The 18,912-nt window shown below is 34.3% G+C and overlaps 3 protein-coding genes across 3 annotated transcripts; 1 reads left to right on the forward strand and 2 right to left on the reverse strand.

Moving 5' to 3' along the window:
* Nucleotides 1-2,142: 2,142 nt before the first annotated feature.
* LOC115978104 (UDP-glycosyltransferase 74E2-like) lies at nt 2,143-6,813 on the reverse strand. The gene is made up of 3 exons (XM_031100126.1): nt 6,741-6,813; nt 4,583-5,249; nt 2,143-3,052 (listed from the first exon to the last, which is right to left on the reverse strand). Exons 2-3 carry the CDS (start codon nt 5,225-5,227, stop codon nt 2,330-2,332), a joined length of 1,368 nt encoding a protein of 455 aa, XP_030955986.1. The 5' UTR covers nt 5,228-5,249; nt 6,741-6,813; the 3' UTR covers nt 2,143-2,329.
* Nucleotides 6,814-8,084: 1,271 nt separating this feature from the next.
* On the forward strand, nt 8,085-9,667 carry LOC115977944 (wall-associated receptor kinase-like 10). The gene has a single exon (XM_031099978.1). It carries the CDS (start codon nt 8,207-8,209, stop codon nt 9,245-9,247), a length of 1,041 nt encoding a protein of 346 aa, XP_030955838.1. The 5' UTR covers nt 8,085-8,206; the 3' UTR covers nt 9,248-9,667.
* A 257-nt stretch (nt 9,668-9,924) lies between these two features.
* On the reverse strand, nt 9,925-16,979 carry LOC115974723 (pyrophosphate--fructose 6-phosphate 1-phosphotransferase subunit alpha). Its single transcript, XM_031095217.1, has 19 exons — nt 16,706-16,979; nt 15,776-15,948; nt 15,571-15,683; nt 15,122-15,196; nt 14,922-15,035; nt 14,767-14,834; nt 14,485-14,568; nt 14,026-14,079; nt 13,770-13,850; nt 13,559-13,652; nt 13,389-13,462; nt 13,069-13,179; nt 12,922-12,966; nt 12,782-12,838; nt 11,993-12,097; nt 11,781-11,897; nt 11,336-11,439; nt 10,867-11,032; nt 9,925-10,512 (listed from the first exon to the last, which is right to left on the reverse strand). Exons 1-19 carry the CDS (start codon nt 16,793-16,795, stop codon nt 10,390-10,392), a joined length of 1,848 nt encoding a protein of 615 aa, XP_030951077.1. The 5' UTR covers nt 16,796-16,979; the 3' UTR covers nt 9,925-10,389.
* Between the last annotated feature and the right edge of the window lie 1,933 nt (nt 16,980-18,912).

Genomic DNA, 18,912 nt, shown 5'->3' on the forward strand with positions numbered 1-18,912 from the left:
CCATTTGAAGGTGACGCATCGGATCACTCCACGAAAGAGGATAAGTATTAAGAAAGAAAAAGGACAAGGAGAGGCATAGAAATATCTGAGAAAAAGCTGTTGTCAATGCATTAAGTGTTCTGCAACTAACTGAACCCTGCTTTCCAACCTTTACAACCACTCCCAACGACTCTAGGGAGGGGCTGATGGGACAAGTATCAGCACCATAAATCTAAATCTACATGTGGGCGGTGGAGATGAAAGGAAGATAATATAAAATAGAGGAGAGAGCAAAAACAAAAGGGGGGATGGGAAACAAAGGAGAAAAAACAACATATTAAGAATCAATCTCCTCCTCGGATCTTATCCGAGGACGACACTCCCTAGTGAACTGATGTTATCATTCTTTCTTTATCATTTGGACATGTTGGTCGCTCATTTGACTCGCTAAGGCCCGAGTTTCCAACCAATTTCTCTACAAATTCATTGTATCGGGCTCGTTGGACCAAGACTCCATACATTTTGGGCTTGGGCCCTAAATTGTGACCTTACAATATATATATGCAAGTGAGTAAACTTTATTTTTATTAAGTATTTGAATTTTAACCTTAACATCTTCCGTGAAAATACAAAGAGATGCAAGTTCAGATACAAAACTTTAATAAAAATGGATAAAATATTTTTATTTATTTTCCATTGTGTAAATCTCAAAAACTTACACAAGCAATAGAAAAGTCTTAACTAAAGTACAAAGTTATGGATTTTAAAACTATTTAAGTTTTAGAAATTGATATTGATGTTATTAAAACTGATCTTTTTTTTTTTTCTTTTTTTTTTGGGGGGGGTTTAAGCATAAATAAGAGGATTCAACCCCATAACTAAAAATAAAGAGATAGACGTAGTCAATTATAAGAGCATCTCCAACAATTTAGCCAAATTTTCACACTATGTAGAGAGCAAATAGTTTTACTTTTCTACTTTTTTAAATACATTTTTCAACTAACTCTATATTCATTATCTATCACATTTAAATATTACTTTTTCATTATTCTTTAATCTTTATTCATAATGTGCACAAAAAAGAGAGTGGTTAAATATTTTAATTAGTGGAGAGAGGGGACTGAATATTATAATCATAAAAATTCATTTGGAGAGCAACAGTAACTCTCCATGTGTGGGGAGTACAGTAGCTAATTTATTCTATTTTTTACAATTTGGAGAGGTTGTTGGAGCTAATTTTTGTGGGTTTGCTCTCCAAGCATGACTTTAGAGAGCCTATAGGAAATTCTTTGAGACCACTAACATCCATTAAAAATTATACCTGGTAATGACAATTAACAAGGGTATTACTATTATCCATTAAAAATTATACTTGGTAATGTCAATTAACAAGAATGCATTACCAATTAACAAGAGTTATATGACAAGGTACCAACATGTAGTCGCTATAAACATAACATCCACTCAAAATAATCCTTTTGTACCAGTTTAATAATCTCTACCAACTTGGGGGAAGGACAAAGGACAATTTCCCTAGACACCAGTTTCTCTAGGGTCCCAAGTGTTGACTAGTTTAAATTTTTCTTCTTCCATAGTTAGAGCCCCTTGATTACACTTTGGAATGGGTGGAGAACTATCCAATTATTAAACCAGAAGTTAATGGATTTTTCATGATTCAGCCAGCCACTTTATCACATATAGCATCAGTATTGCACAAACTAGTCCAAACAATGAATTTTCTCCTTATTTTGGTATTTGCGTTTGAGAGTAATCACCCACTTATCCTCCGATCCAATTCGTAGTGCCTAATTGCTCTTTGATGAAGAGCTAGGTTCCATAATGCTTTTCCTAATTCTAATACCCCTTGCTTTTAGGTCTAGTAACAGTGTCCCAATTGACAATGTTTTACCTTTTGTTTTCCTTGCTATCGTCCTAAAGGAAACCTCTATTATGCTTGTCCATTAACTCACATACTCTACTTGGTAGTTGGCCAGATTGCATAAAGTGTGTGGGAATAGTTGTCATTACCGAATTTGCAAGATCGAGTCACCCTGCCATCGAGAGCTTATCCTCTCATCAGTGATGATTGGAACTCCCAAGTATTTTCCAAGACTGATGATTTCAACAACATAAGCAACAACAGTTCAAATTCACATCTAGCAATTATTCTAGAACAATTATTATACTGTAAAGAATATGACATTATTGCAAACTGGATATAATCAAACAGAACAGAAGCACATCAATAACCTGTTTTGAGGTTTCATAAAGGAACTAAAAACGAAAATCAGCAGTACAGTTGGATAGTACATGTTTAATTGAAATAGGTGCAGACTTAAAGAAAACAATGTTAGGCACCTGTTAATCGAGCAATAATTTCATTTATATACTTATCTGAACTTCCACCCTCATCCACTGCTTCCTTGGCAAACTCTTTCCACTGCTTAGCATTCGTCTTAATCTCCTCTGTTCTCTCCCCATGCATAACTTCACTGATGCATCTGTCAATTTCTTCCCTAGTAGCAAGATTATTCCCATTTACCTTTGGTTGAACACCCACTGCCCAAACTTTCTCGACAAAATATGCATTAGTCATTTGATCTAAAAACTGTGGCATTCCCACCATTGGCACTCCAAAGCTTATTGCCTCAACAGTGGAGTTCCATCCGCAATGTGTTATAAAGCATCCCAGAGCATGATGGGCCAACACCTCCAACTGTGGGCACCATGTCACCACCAATCCTTTTCCTGCTGTCTCCTCCATAAAGTTATTAGGGAGATTGCTATCTTCGGTTATCTTCACCACCCATAAGAAGTTGTAGCTAGTTTGCCTTAGGGCCCATGCCATTTCAGTCATCTGTTCAGCGTTCAAACTTGCAACACTGCCAAATGAAACATACACCACTGAACCAGGTTCCTTTGTGTTAAGCCAACTCACGCATGACTCAGTTTTTGGCTTATAGAGATTGAAACCATAATCTGTGTCGTCTTCCACCCTCTTGTCCAGATAAAAAGATGGCACGGTTGGTCCAATAGTCCTAACAGGCCAGAGATTGGCCATCCATTTTACAACCTACACCTTCCCAAATTTACTTTGTCAAAAGTTGATATGACAAAATTGTGTTGATAATGAATTTAAATTATATAATTTAGGTCTGCATACAGATTTGGTTTTGGCAGATCATGGTTCATCTATATCCAAGCTTCCACAACATGTATCAAAATTTCCATTCAAATTACATTTCTATCAGATTTGATGAAACCTATTAGATTATGAAATAATTTATCATAACCAAATGGAATAAGTAGATTATCAATTTACAAATAAGATGTAAATATGTCCGTATGAATCTGGATAATGCATCCATTGATATAACTGCATATGTAATCTATGACAAGTACTCACATGCATGTGTGTCAGACTCAGGGCCGGCCCTAGGCTTAGGCCAATTAGGCCATTGCCTAGGGCCCCCTTACTAGAGAAGGCCCAGATTTTGGGGCAAATTTTTTTATTTTTTTTTATATATAAATATTTTTGGGACATTTAAACATTTTAATTTCACTATTAAGAAAGCTCAAAGAATTAAGTAATGCTGGAGATAGAGATAAGAAAAACTTAAATAAATAGGTCTTACAAATAAACATATTACTAATCACAAGTAATTCAAAAAATATTCAAGTCCCGCCAATGAAATGGTTTTTTTTTTTTTTCTTCTAAAAAAAAAGTAATTCAAATAGGAAAACATTAAAAATACAATAAATTTTACTACATAATTTTTATTTATTTAATTATTTTTACACATGATAAAAATTCTACTCTAACCTAATCTAAGTGTATATGTGTGTGAAACTCTCTTATAGAAACTTAAATCTCAGCCATTGCCCTCCACACTCAATAAGAACTTATACTTGTGGAATGATCACTGTACCAAGGGTGCGTGGTGGTCTTCATAACTTTTATAATTTGATGTGACAATGAATATAATAGGTAAATTTCAACAAACTATTGAATGCATTTTTAAATGAATATTTGTGATTGGTGATATATCTTTGTAATTCTCATATTGTAAATTTTATAATATTTCTAGTATTTTTGTAAGTCTCATGTCACTGATCACATTCATTACAACATCAGTTTGTAGTAAAATTTGTTATAACTTTAGCATTTTCTCAAAAAAATAAATCATATTAAAAATTAAAAAGAATGGATTTTAAAAAAGTTATTTTATAAAATGCTAGTTAAATATTATTTAAGTGATAACATAAAAGCCCCATTTGAAGATTTCGCCTTAGGGCCTCCGAAAGGCTTGGGTCGGCCCTGGTCAGACTTAGATAGTTTTGAACGAATTGAAGTAAATTCTATGTATGAACCTCTTGTAAATGGATCTAACAGGGTGTTCATCTTTATTGGACTTGTGGATTAAGAACACTGTCAAAATCACATATTGATAGTTGTGCCAATCAACTAACGTCCACAGAAATAATCTTAAGGATTGGAACTTCAAAGAAAGTAGTGGATAAAGAAAATTTAAGAATGTATTAACTGTCTCACTAATATTTCAATGCACTGAAAAAGAGTCAGAAAATATAGTACCAAACTCACCTCTTCTTCCAACTTATCAAAGGAGTTAAAAAGGACCCAATCCGCTTGCTCAATGTTGCTGAATTGGTTCAATATGAGCCTGACTACAGGGGGGTAGGGTCCTGTATCTGAACCAAGAGATGCCAAGTTTGGAAATCCAGGCTTTGGCATTCCAGGCATTGAAAATGCAGGCATGGTTAGTTGCTCGCCAGATAGCTCCACATGCATTGGATAGTAGCTGGCAATGGCAGCACATGGTTGAGTGAAGAATGCAGTACCAGCAACACCTAGTTGCTTGGCTATATTCAGAGCCCATGGTAAATTAGCATCATACACTAGGCACTTCACAGGGTACTTGGAGTTCTCTAGTTTCTTGATGAGGTCAACTAAGCCCCGTTTGCCACTAGCTTCAAACCTCTCAAGGAAGCCCTTAAACCCACCTGGTCCTCCAATCCCACCTTCAATGCAGTCATCATATATTGGCTCAATTGTAACTGATCCAGCTCCAGTTTGCATGGACTTACTGACAGAAAGTAAGGCTGCTATTGTGATTTTGAGCCCTTTAGAGGCCAAACGTTTAGAAAATTGGAGCATTGGATTTATATGGCCTTGTCCATGGAAGGGAAGAACCACAACATGAGCACTGTAAGCTCTCTCTTCCTCCATTTCTCTTTAGATTTTTTTTTACCTGCATTATTTCCTGAGCTGATATAATGTTGGCTTTGTATAGAGGTCATATAGACAAAGATGCAAATTTTATAAGATTGATTTCTAAGCAAATGACCATATAACTGGCCAAGTAGATCCAAGCAAGGAATGCATCATGAAGTGCACGAGTAGAAGTAATGCATGTCTCTCCCGTGTACCGCATGAGGGTTCAACTCGGCAAAAGGCGGCATTGTGAAAGAACATATGTAAAAGTAAAACAACTCTGAGCCTCTAAAGCTCATTTCACGGAAAGGGTATCTCATATTTTGGATTGAGATTAGGTGCAATACCTAGAGAATGCAATACTTAGGGTATTGCACTTGATGCGATTGCTTTTAATGGCTGAGATTGATAGTGGTAAAAAACAACTTTCAATCTCAACCATTGATTAAAAAATGTTAAGAAAAACTTTATGAGAAGTAAAAAGTAAAAGTTGAAAAAATAAAAAGTAAAAAAAAAAATTTATGAGACAAATGAGGTGAATTGCACCCGGTGCAATATCCTAATCCCTCATATTTCCATATACACCTCCAAATTTTCAATAACTAAACTATGTCTAGTTCCACTTGTCAAATGGAAAGTACAATTTACAAAAGGGAGCTACAAATGATGTTCGATGAAGATGTCATCATTGTTGTCATGGTGCTACAAACAATGCCGTGCCACTAATATGCATCAAAATCTGTATGATGTGAAAGGAAGGTAGATAACCAGCCTTATGTGCAACTCATCTTTGACAAAGCATTAACTAGTTCTGTGCGAACAACATGCTGGTAGATTAGTTTTTTGTTGGTGCAAAAAATGCTACAACATTTTTATTAAAGCTAAACTTGGTAAGGTTTCTTGTCAAAATAAAAAAAAAATCAAAAATTTTAATCCTGCCTATCTATCAAAAATAAAAAATAAAAATCAGTAGCTAAACTTGGTAAAGTTTCTTCTCGAAGAATAATTTAGATCTAAATTCCAACTCCGCCTATTTATTTATAAAAAAATAAAAAATAAATAAATAACCCTAGTACCTAAACTTGGTATACCAAAATTTAAAAGCCACTAAATTTCTACCCTTCTTATGTTCACTCTGTTTCTTAAGTTGGTAAGTAGCAAATAACAATCATAAACTATCATCTCAAACAATTAATTTGGCGTTAATTTAATGGCAATGAACTCACTAAACGCCATCTCATACTGTAGTACAAGTAACCAAAAAAAGAGTCTCAAAACAATATCATTATCATATATGGTTAAGAGAATAGAATGTAAGTGTCAAAAGAAAGGACAAAGGAGGCCCTAAAGCACAGGTCAAAGCCTAGCCATATTGTAAACAATCAAAAACCAATGACAAAATAATAATACGATCTATAAATCTAAAGATTAAAAAGAAAAAGCACTCTGATTAAAAAAGAGCAAAAGTGACCAATTCTAAACCAATGAAAATAGTTGTCCGGAAAAGAGAGAGAGAGACAGAGCTTACCAAACTGTCAAAGCAAAAACCCTTTTGAAAATCAGAGCTCTCTAATTCTCCACCAACCCCCAACCAAACCAAACCAATGAAGGAAGAAAGAAAGACGGCAGGTCCCAGTTTAATACTTTAGTCACAACGGTCAAAGGTGCTTTACTATCACGTGCTGCTGTTTCTTTGAACCAATGCCCTGACAACACGTGGCTCTCTTGAAAGAGTATGGAGTGGATTCAGCTGAGTGTGTGTTCAGAACCCACGTGAATCAGTGCATGCATTTACTGGGTTTCAAACTTTCAATCTACAACCATGAATATTTTGGCTCGGTTGTTAAAAATGAGCTTTTTCACTGTTTACAGTTTATAATGCTTCAATCCAAAGTTTTTAGCTGATTACACTGCTTGAAATAAACCTTGCTTGTACTGCAATTAAGGTTTCATTGGACTCGTTCAGGGGAATCCAAATCACTTGTGTCTTATGGTCTTTGTCTCTGCCATTGAACTACATGATTTAGGTAAGACGTACTTGTAAAATTGATATGAGAGACAGAGAAACAATTTGGGCGGATTTGGAGAGAAAAAAAGGAATAAAAATAAGTAGATCCCACTTATTTAAATTTTTATGAACCAATTTTACATTTTTGCCCATAACTCTCGTTCATCTTTTACATTCGTGTGGGCATAAAAGTAAAATTACATATATTTTTCTTCTGGTTTCCTTTCTCTAGAGTTCTCTTTCTTTTCTCTTTCCCTCCTTATTCAACCATATGTGAGAGAATTATTTTCTTTTTTCCTCTCTCATCTTCTTTCCTTTACTTATTTCTTTTCTAGTAGTGAACCAAAAATTTATATTTGGGAGGCCAAACATAAAATTAGAAAATTAATTTTTTTCTCGGTATATATATTAATTATATCCATACTAATAATAATGTACATACAATTTAATAATCAAAATCCAAAAGTGTATTATTTCTGAATTACCGTCTCCTAAATTTGTCCATGAACCTAAATTTTTCAAATTAAATTATCGTCCATTAAATATAATGACTAAAATTTGAAAAAAAAAATATTAATAATTTAAAGATTACTAAATAAAAGACAAACAATCATTCAAATTTCAATATATAAAAAAATAATCTAATAACTACAACCAAATACATGTTATATTATTTTTTATATAAATTAAATGATAAAAATAATATATTTTAATCTTATACATTTATAATGTTTTGATATATTGATTATTTTAATTTTTTAAGAACAAATAAACCTATGAAAAAAAAGTCAAGTCAAACAAAATGTAAATAAAATAAAAGTACACGGGCACACTTGCTTTTGTAAAAAGGATTTTAACCACACACATCTCTCTCCTCCCCAGACTCTCTCAAGTCAAGTCTTCTCTAGAGAGACCAACCTCTCTTCTCCCCAGACGCTCTCAAGTCAAGTCTTCTCTAAAGAGAATTCTAATCAATACTGTCAAATATGCTACAATGTTTCAGGGAACGGAAAAAAACCATAGCCCAAACAGAGGAGAGTTTCTACTTGGAAAACGGGGGGCTGATGTTGGAGCAGCTTATCACTTCTTTTGATGGCAAATACAATTCCTTTCGAACATTTTCCAAACAAGAGCTCGAAAAGGCAACAAATGACTACCATGTGGATGGAATACTATATAAGAGTTTCCACTATATAGTATACAGAGGAACCCATGATGGTCGTGAAATATCTGTCAAGAAGTTTATGTCAAGCTCGTTTCAGACGTACAAAACATGGTGCATAAATGAGGTAGCAGTTGTGTCCCAGATGAACAACCACAACAACGTTGTTAAGTTCTTTGGTTGCTGCTTAGAGACTGAAATCCCAACATTGGTGTATGAATTTGCAGAAAATAGAAATCTCTCTGATCATATCTTTGATGATCATCGATTGCTATCATGGGAGAGCAGGCTTAGAATAGTGACCGAAGTGGCACATGCAGTTGCATATGTTCACATGGGAAGACCCAAGACTATTGTCCATCGGGATATAGAATCAAGAAATATTTTCTTGGATCATAACTATGTTGCCAAAATTTCTGAGTTTGGTTTCTCATTACCAATTCCCTTGGACAAAAAATATGTAGATGCCGAAGTTGTGGGCGCTGTTGGGTTCATTTCTCCAGAATCACACTATACTGGCCGATATACAGAGAAGAGTGATGTTTATAGCTTTGGAGCTGTCTTGTTTGAGGTTTTAACAGGAAAGAGAGCATGGAACATATTGCATAATGAGTTTGAAGTTCCTGAAGAAAATTGCAGAGGAGAAAGTTCAATTGTAGGGGTCCAGAGTTGCAGTTGGGATGAGATTGAAAGCAATATTAAATCCTACTTTAAGGCTAATCTGTTGGATGGAGGAAACAGGAAGCAACAAATTGAATGTGCAGAGCTTGCACAAAGATGTCTCAAAATGAATTCTGATGAGAGGCCTACCATGAAGGAAGTTACACAATCTCTTAGAGAGATCAAAAGGCTCCTGTCTCATTAATAAATATCATCATTTAATATAATCTAGTTGTAAGGATAATATCCATGTCTCTCTGCTTTGAATAGTTATATTTGCACCAAATGTAACATGTGGATCTGTTTAATTTGCGAAGGATTTTTTTCTTTTTTCTTTTGCTGGGGATTTGTACCTTTTCCAGTTCATTCCTTCAGTAAGCCCCTTCAAAGAGCTTCTCTATCATATATAAGAACATTTATAAATCATTCTTCAATGGGTGGCAAGCAGGACAATATGGATTGTATACTGCCTAGAAGTAACATTGCCCGGCAACGAAAGTACTCATGCATTTCATTCACAGAAAATAATTTAACTCGCTTCTTTTCTGATGTGTGGTTTGTCAAAGGGGAAAGGAAAAAGAAATAAAAGATAATGAAGATAGATCTTCCTCTCTTTACTTTCTTTTTAAAACCTGCAGATTGAGAATAATATAATTTTCAGTTTTTTTTTTTTTTCTTCAGTTAATTTTCCATTCTAAATTGTGAAGCAAACGTTATGTAAAATATAAGCACAATATATAATCCAACAAAAACTGAAGCCGCACACCTGGCTTGCAATTCAAATCAGAAACTGGAATTATCAATCACAAAAATGTCATCCCAATACCTCTCCACTTTAAAAGCCTAACCAAAGGAGGAAAATTGATTCTAATCCACAATATCTAACAGACAAACTTCCTTCGGGCTCTGATTGAGATTTAAAAACAAAAATACAAAATGATGAAGAATAGTTAAAAAAGAGGCTGTTTCCTTGAGCAGGCACACAATAATCTATCAAATAATGCCACACGAAATTGTATCAGACCACGTCGTCAAATTCCATGAAGCCATTGATCTTATAGAAGCTTCAAAACAGAGAGCATAATCAACCTTCCTATCATAAGGTAAACAAAAAAATTTCTCTTCCAAAACTTGAATACAATCCACTCATAATTATTTTGTACCAAAAGAAAAATGTTAAATAACAAAGAAAAGCTCAGTTTAATAACATCATCTGTCAGATCTGCCTACAATATAAGGACATAAAATTTGGGGGAAAAAGAAAAAGAAGCAAAGAGAAGTGAAGATAACAAGTATTTTGGAAGACAAGTACCACGGCCATCACAACCAGAAAGGTAACAACTGTGTTTAAGGGGATGTGGTAGTTGAAGGTGATGCCAATGCAGTAAGAACGTCTGTCACAGACGCCATGACGCTCAAAGCTGCTTTCAGAACCTCCTGTGAACACCCTGGCTTTACGATGGTTCGCACCTGGAGAAAAGAGAAAAGGTAATTTTCAGAAAAATAGATGACAATAATGGAGAATACATGTCAAATGTTGATATTCACATCATGACTAGAAAACAATTTTGCACAAGTGCAAATTTGAGAAGAAATAGAATTTGTGGCTTTGATCCCTAAATTAGGTTGTCATGTCACATGTGAACATACAAAAAATTATTAAAGTCATGCTTGAACATCCCAATTATCAGAAACATCAACAGAAAGTGACAGATTAGAAGATCTTGCGGTCTGAATAATTGTCCTTGTTTTTTCCCTTTTCATTTTAGTTCATAGCATGTACAAAGAAGACCTGAGAGAGAGAGATCAAAGAATAGTAAGCACCTTGTCAAGATATTCCTGCAGTTTCTTGATACGGCCCATGTAATCCTGGTCTTCAACACATAGAGTTACAACCTTAGCATCAGCACCAGGACCATCGAACTGAAGGGGTCCTGGATTTCTGTAGATATCATCCATCAGAAATTTTGCTGCATTTTTCCTCAACAGACTGCAAACAAGGTCATGAATCAGTTGACAACCAAAGTGATAATGGAATCTCACGTGAAGCAGAAAGACCAATGTTTCATTTGATTTATATGAACATCAAGCAAAGCTGTGGCCACTGGCCCACACACACACACAGATTCTATAACAAAAATAATGCCATTTAAAAATAAAATAAAATGATCAAACAAGTCATATAATCAGTTAGAAATTTTTATTCTTTTCTTCCCTTCTTCCTTTATCCTAAATCCCAACTCTATATCAATCAAGCATCTTGATTCTTGCGTGCAATGATGAGGAGACTTACTCATATGCTTTGCCTCTCAAGTCCACAGTTGCTGGATGAATAGCAGGTTTTCCTATTGACAAAGCCCCCGGATTTTGAGACCAACGCTTCACAGTCATCATTGCCTAATGTCCAACAGATAAGGTCAATGGAGTTAACATTCTTGACAAATGCAAGCATTACCAAAGAACCAAAAATGCTGGACTTTCACTTGACTTGAAATAAAATACATTTAAGGAAAACTACAAAATCCATATTTGTGAGTTGCAATAGATGAGAAATGCCTTTTTTTCCTCTTTTATTTTTTTCCTGATAAGTTAGTGGCCCAAGGGGAGGGAAGAGTTGAACCAGTGATTACACCTAGTAAATATAATTTTACTACTAATTTTTAAGATCGTAGGTCCGCACCTTGGGGTTTATGGAGGAGAAAGGCTATATATAAGTATAAAAAGAGAGAAAACCCTACTGTCATTGGAGCAGCAGCACAACGCCATTTATTCACAGGATTCTTCAAGTTAGTTACAGTTGCCAAGTAACCATTCAAACCAGCTGCTAACATATGATAGCAGATGTGTCCAAGAACCTGCAAGGATATCAAATCACTATGATCATGACAGGTGATAAAATATTTATAGCTAAAAGACTGACAAGCCAAAGCAATGCCAAGTGTTTCCATACATAGGCATAGTCACAGTCAAATTTCGAGGGTAATGATCCCCGAGCCTGATAACCAAAGAAGTGACAGATAGCATTGAATTTCTTCCCTTTGTATGTGCCTTCTTTCTGCTCAAAACACCAAACACATCAGCAACAAAGCGATTTGTTACAAAAAATAACTTAGTATAAGCAGTTAATTGTAACCAATTCTAAGCCAATTATGGTTTTCTTATCTCAAGAAGCACTTATTATCTCACCTAGAATCATGGTTCAAATATTTTAGGCATCAAAAAGAAAAACGTACATGATAGAAGTAAAACAAGAGGTTAAGGAATGCCTTCTTAGAGGTGTTTAATGATAAAGCAAAAGGAGAGCTAGATCATCATATGGCACATAGATTATCAAAACTTTAACGACGGCTACAAGCTTTGAAGAATGACAACAAAATGCCATGCTAGCATAAAAGAAGAGAGATAAAAATGACAAGCAAAGAACAAATGGACACAATGGATTATGGGTAGTTAGGCCAATTGGACTCATTTTCCCATCCTCTTAAGTGATTAGCATTTCACTTCTATTATCATTTATTGACATTTCCTTTTTTAATAGAGTAGAGGTTTTTTTTTTTTTTTTTTTTTGGAGAAAAATAGAGTAGAGATTCAAGTATGAGAAACAGAGAGGGAACATCATTGGATAATTTGCAACCAGAAAATTATTAGCAGGAAAAGAGAAAATTAAAAATACAGTATTGACAGTATAAGGGGGAAAAAAAAAGAAAACAAAAACTGAATGGAGATTAATCTATAATACCAGACGCTTGTTCATTTCTGCCTCCACAAGATGTGCAAGAAGTTTCTCTGTCTCAATCTGTAATATAAAGCAAAAAGGATATAAAAGATCTTGAAGTTTGATGATTCCTTTTCAAAACACAACTCTCTGAAGACCATTACCTGGGACAACTGTGCAGAGTCATCGGATTCAGGGTAAAGGAGCAGCTGTAACATTCAAAGACACAATCTTAGATGAGCCCCATAACTCGTTTGAATAAGATTAAGTACAATGTCTTTCAAAGTGATTTTTTTGTGGCAAATTGGTACCTGTTTCTTAATAAAGGGTGGCAAAAACTCAAACAAAGCAGATGCCCAAGGTGAAAGTTGAGTAGATATCTTGTCAGTGGAAATTCCTTGCCTGAGCAAACTATGAATTTCCTGAGGTCCAAGATGTTTATGTTAGAGCATAAAATAATATAACTCATTAGTCTCACATGAAACTATGAAGAGAAAATTGCAACATCAGTTTTTCATGGAAACAGAAGCCACTGGTATGAAATGATGGTTCAAGATAATTCATCTCAACAGGGGGGTGGGGAGAGAGAGAGTTGCTATGACAGGAATTATTAGTTTGAACAGCCCGTTACCTTCAATAGGGCATATATTTCAGGGATGCTTTCAATAAGACCTTCTGGTAGTAAGATGACTCCATGATACTTGTCTGGTCCCCAAAATGAAGGGGGGAAAAAGAGATAGGTCAGATAACAAAAATTGAAATTATCACCAACAACATGAAAAGGCTTGAATTATTTAGAACCTTGCTCTGCCCTAGCTTGAACTGCATCACAAATTTGTGCTGCAATATTAAAAAGTGTAAGCTTTGAGGCAGCCACCTCCTCCCCAAGAATAACCTGCAAAGAGCATATCAAGTTATATTTAGAAAAGAGATTGAGAAAAATATAAAAAATGTGTTGATAACTTCACAAAGGCATAATCAAATTGCATAACACCAGACAAGAAAAGCTAACCATATTGGGATGGGATTGGAGGGTGCACTCCAAAGCAACATGGGATGCCTTCCGGCCCATGAGTCTGATAAAATAATAATACTGGAACAGAAAAGAAGTTATGGAGACTTTTAGATTGAAAATAGAAGAGAAAGGAACAAAACAGATAGCATACTAAAAGCAATTACAAGAGCTCTTGATTCACCATAAAAGAGGTTTATGGCGCAACAAGATCAATAAGGCTACAGAAAAATTCTAACGTCAGTTCACACTTTACCTTCTCCGCGGAGAGTGCATCAGTGCAGACATTGCTAATGAGCTGGGAATTGACCTGAAAGAAAAGAAGAAAATTGATTTCTCATCCTCAAGATTCTTTAATTACACCTAATTGCAAATAGAGGTTAACGTGCCCCAGCTGCTACTTGCATGTAATCTCTCAAGGGAATAAGAAACAGAACATAAAGGTAAAAGGGGGTAGTTTAAAAGAAAAAATATAAAGGGGGAAAAAGTTTGTCATCTTCCTTAATCAATAAATTTGCATGCATATATTTCCCTACCAAGTAAAAGGTCATTACCATTTGGCTAATTATGCACTAGGGAGATAAGGGCTTCCTCCGGGAACCTTTTTTTTTTTTTTTTTTTTGGGTTCCTTTTTATAGGTGACTTCCTCTGAGAACATGATGGTTATTACTACACTTCACTTTCAAGTAAAAGATCAACATCAATTGACTAATACCTTACATATTGTATCAAAACCAACATTGGTCTCCACGAACTGGTTCTTCAGATCTCCATTCAGAGTAACAGGTACACCAATCACCTGTCAAATTAATAGAAGTTCTATTAATAGACTGTGGTATCATAAAAATATATCTAGATTAAAATAACAAATGATGCAAGGAATAAAATTGCAACAAAAGCATTTAAAAATTCAATTGCTTTATTCTGGAGACAAATACCTATAAATATGAATCAAGTAATACATAAACTTATAATAAATACATCACATGCAAAGTACCTTCGTTGGGCATTTTGCTACAGCAAACGTTTCAGCAAGCTGAGCAGCATCTGTGTTTGATGTCACTCCTACAAAAATATCATAGATTTATACTCAATAACTTCAAATTTAAAAATATATATATGTGCTAACTGCAAACATATTCTACACCTTACCTCCAATAATGACAAGGCCATCCAATTTCAACTCTTTGCAAGCATTTAGGGCAGAATTAACTTGCTCAGTTGTTCTAATTTGATCCTTTGTCCGTCCCAGCAAATCATAACCACCTGGCCAAGCACAGCCAATTTATACAGTTCATAAAATTCAAATAATTTAATATCTCAAAGTGGTGATTTTCTTGCAGGATACCTACCTTGATTTTTGTAGGTTGAAAGAATGTCATCTGTAATCTCAAGAGTTTTCTTTGCAAATAAACCTTCTGAACCACCTGTTACCAGTTACAAAGGCACTGGCTTAAGTAATAATATTTGCTTCAACAGAGAAAATGCACACACCATTCACTTATATCCCAACGAAAGCAAAAATGAAACATAATCTAGAAATGAAACCCATGCATAATTCTTTACGAGATCTAATGTTTTAAAGCAACCAAACAAGCCAGTTTAAGCGTTGATGTGAGGAAAAAATCATAGAAAATAAATAAAAACAAAGTAAAATTGAAAATGATTATACATATCTAGATTTATACACACACACACATATGGATAAAATAAAATAAATACAAAGACACAACAAACAAGCATACTAATTTAAATTACAAAAAACTAGATACTAAAAACTCAAATAGAAAATGCAGCTTACCGAGAAATCCAAGTAAAGTACTCTTGGGGTTGTGAATTTTAAGAGCACTGTAAAGACCCCATACAACATTATGTCCTCCAGGAGATTGTCTCCCACAAAAGACTATTCCCACCCTGTTAAAAGATATTACGTTAGATAAATAAGATGTAAGTGTAATATAAAAAATGCACATGAGAGGACTATGCAATTATAATCAGATGTGCACCTAAAAGCCGGATGCTCGGTTATGATCTGAGCATCTGGGACTTTTGCAGTGGCCCTGAGAAAGTGAGCCAAAGGCTGACCATAAGTGTTTGGAAAGTAACGAGCTATGGAGTGGGCATCAGCGGGGTCTGCTGCTGCAGCTGCATCACCAAATTCAACCCTGACAGTGGTTCCCTGTTTGATGACAATGTAGGATTGCCTCAGTCATTATTCCAACTCTGTTAAAAATTAAATTATTAACCAGAAAGCACCCTTTCATGGCACGGATTAATAGATATCTCATTTATGTTAATTTTCATCATCAATAAACAGTAATAACTACACTACAATACATGAGTATATGATTTATCGCCATCAAATCAAAACCCTAAACTAAAAACTGAAATACAAAAGAAAATATTTCATTTTTTGCTAAACCAAGAAAATATTTCAGAGTAACACAACTGACATGGGAAAATTCTGAACATCAATGCAATGGAACAACAAATACGATTGAAAACAGTAATACCAATTAACAAGAAACCAATAGTCAAACTCAAAAGCATAAATCTTGAGCTAAAAAAGTTGAAACAAATGAATGTTGCAGGGTTTTGAAGATATTACAATCCACAATTCTCAGTGTCAAAACAAAGCAAAACAGAGTGGCAGTAAACAAAAATAGATCTAGTCAACCAGTTCCACGAACTCTTTTCGCACGTAAGTAGATCTAACACACAATCAGATCACAGGTTTTTTGTCAAACACATAGTGAACAAGCCACTGCATGAAAAAAAAAAAAACCAAAACAAAAACAAAAACCAAAATATATTCACCATAATAAGAGAAAACCCGATCGGAGATCAACCACAAAAACACAAAACGAATACGAGTGTAAAATAAAGAACAGATTTTTAACACACGACAAGAATTTCATAGTAAAAGAGGGCGGGACCTGGAGACAAGGAGGGAGTTCAGGTTGGTAAAGAGATCGGAGTTGTTGAAGGTCGGAGAGTTCTCTGGGAATGCCGTAATCTGAATCCATGAGAGAATTCCTTGGTGTTCGCTAACTCTGTCTGCGACTCTTTGAAGTTTTTTGTTTTTGTTTTTGTTTTTTTTGTTTTACCTAGTTTTTGAGGTTTTTGGTGTTTGTTGGTTGGGGTTTGAGTTTGAGAGTAGCAGTAGTAGTTGTACACTGTGGGAGGGTTCTTAAAAAGACCGTTTTTATAGGAGGGGGAAAAAGTGGTGACTCGGCGATAGATACAACCAACCATGTTGAGAACACAGGTTTGGTTGTCCAGTCCTTGCTCTTCTTTCTAATTCGCCTCTGTTTTTTCAATTTTATTACGTACATGCCATGGGTTTTTTTTGTTGGTTGACTGATTTGCCCTCCGCTTCTCGAATCCTTGAATTTTATTCGTTGAGACTTGAGATCCTCATCTGAACTTCACCGACCCTTTTGTCAATTCTCAATTTGTCATCGTTGGTACTTGGTATATACCAAGATCAACGTGATTACCACCGTTGATTTAGCTCTTTCTTACTATATTTTGTTTTTTTTTTATCAAATATTTTTTCGAAAAATTTAGAATTATTTTTAAACCAAAATAAAAAATTAGAAACGTAAAATATCAAAATAAAAACAACTCAACCATTAAGGCACAAAAACATACTTTAGTGTTTTTTTTTTTTTTTTTTTTGTCAGTTTTATTGGATCTGGATGGTATATCCATGATTCTAGCATGAAGTCATGAGCTCGTAATGGCCCATGCTGGTGCTTTGAAAGAGACGGGAGTAGTTAAAAAGTCACAATTATCATCGCAATTATCTTACATGATAGACTGTAATTGGATACTTGTCATTTTTACATGAACTTATAATTTTTTTTTATTACTCACACTTTATCACATCATTATTGTAGCAAGAAGTTGTGAAAATTTTTGTGATCCTAAACTTTTTCAATAAATTATGATATATACGATATAGACACCATCTTTAATCCTTCACGTGAACTTAATTTAAGAAGATAAGTGTTACGATTTATAATATTTTCAAAACAAATCATATATAGTGTTGTAAAAACTTACCATTTAGAATTTGTTGTGAAAAATATTATATACATGACATTTCTCATTAAATAATGATTAAAACATAAATCGGTTATTAGGCAAAACAAAGTTACATATTCTCTCAGCTAACAAAAAAGAAAAAGATGAAAAGTTAGATATATTTAAGAGGAAAAAAATTTCAAGCTTTTGGTATATGCTGAATACCAAAAGTCAAAACATCTCAGTTCCTTTTTCACAGTTCCCAAGTATTCATTTTCATTTCATGTCCCTTTTTAGTGCCAAAAATAGGTATTCTATTGAATATTTCATTCATTTTAATTTTTCTTAAACGCTTTTATAATTTTTTAATACAAAACATCACGTTGAGAGGTCAAATGCTACGAAGCATGGTTGATCTAATCATCAATGTTATTATTATAATTAATTAGTTCTCTCATTTTCACTTGCTTTCATTATTTATCTCTTTAAAAAATTCGTTCATCTCCTTAACAGTCTTTTTCTTTATTTTAACCGTTTTTACTTGCTTTCTTCATTTATCTCTTTAAAAAAAATGCTCTTTCTTTCACAGTTTTTTTTAATGACAAAATTTGGCTACAAATTTAATTATATATAATCGAGTTTATAACCAAACTTTATTCTTATTTTTAATTTGAATTCGAGCCATAATATTACTTAAGTGGTTTCGGCCGCCGTGGGTTTAAGGATGTAGCCTACAAAATAATATACTAATACTTTAAGATAGAATTTGAACCCATTAGCTAGGGAGCAAAATTGGTTCGCAGATTTGTTTAATTTGGTTGAATCAAGATAATTTTGTTTAACATTGTACAAAAGTGACTTTTAGTAAGATAATTTTATAACTTAGATGTGAAATACAGAAAGTTGAGGGGCAAATTCTAGAAAGACAGCACTGGTCGCACTTATAACAAAGCTGACCGGAAGATGGGAGATGAAGATGGAAGATAGGTGCTTGCTTTGCTTGTGATTCATTGTGCACATTCGGTTGGAATATCCTGTTAGGGACATTTTTGTAACTTAATGGAGGCCCACTGACTTACCAACCAATGTTTTATGTAATACTAACTTGAAAAAC

Source organism: Quercus lobata, chromosome 2 (assembly GCF_001633185.2).
Source record: "Quercus lobata isolate SW786 chromosome 2, ValleyOak3.0 Primary Assembly, whole genome shotgun sequence".
Taxonomy (NCBI): domain Eukaryota; kingdom Viridiplantae; phylum Streptophyta; class Magnoliopsida; order Fagales; family Fagaceae; genus Quercus; species Quercus lobata.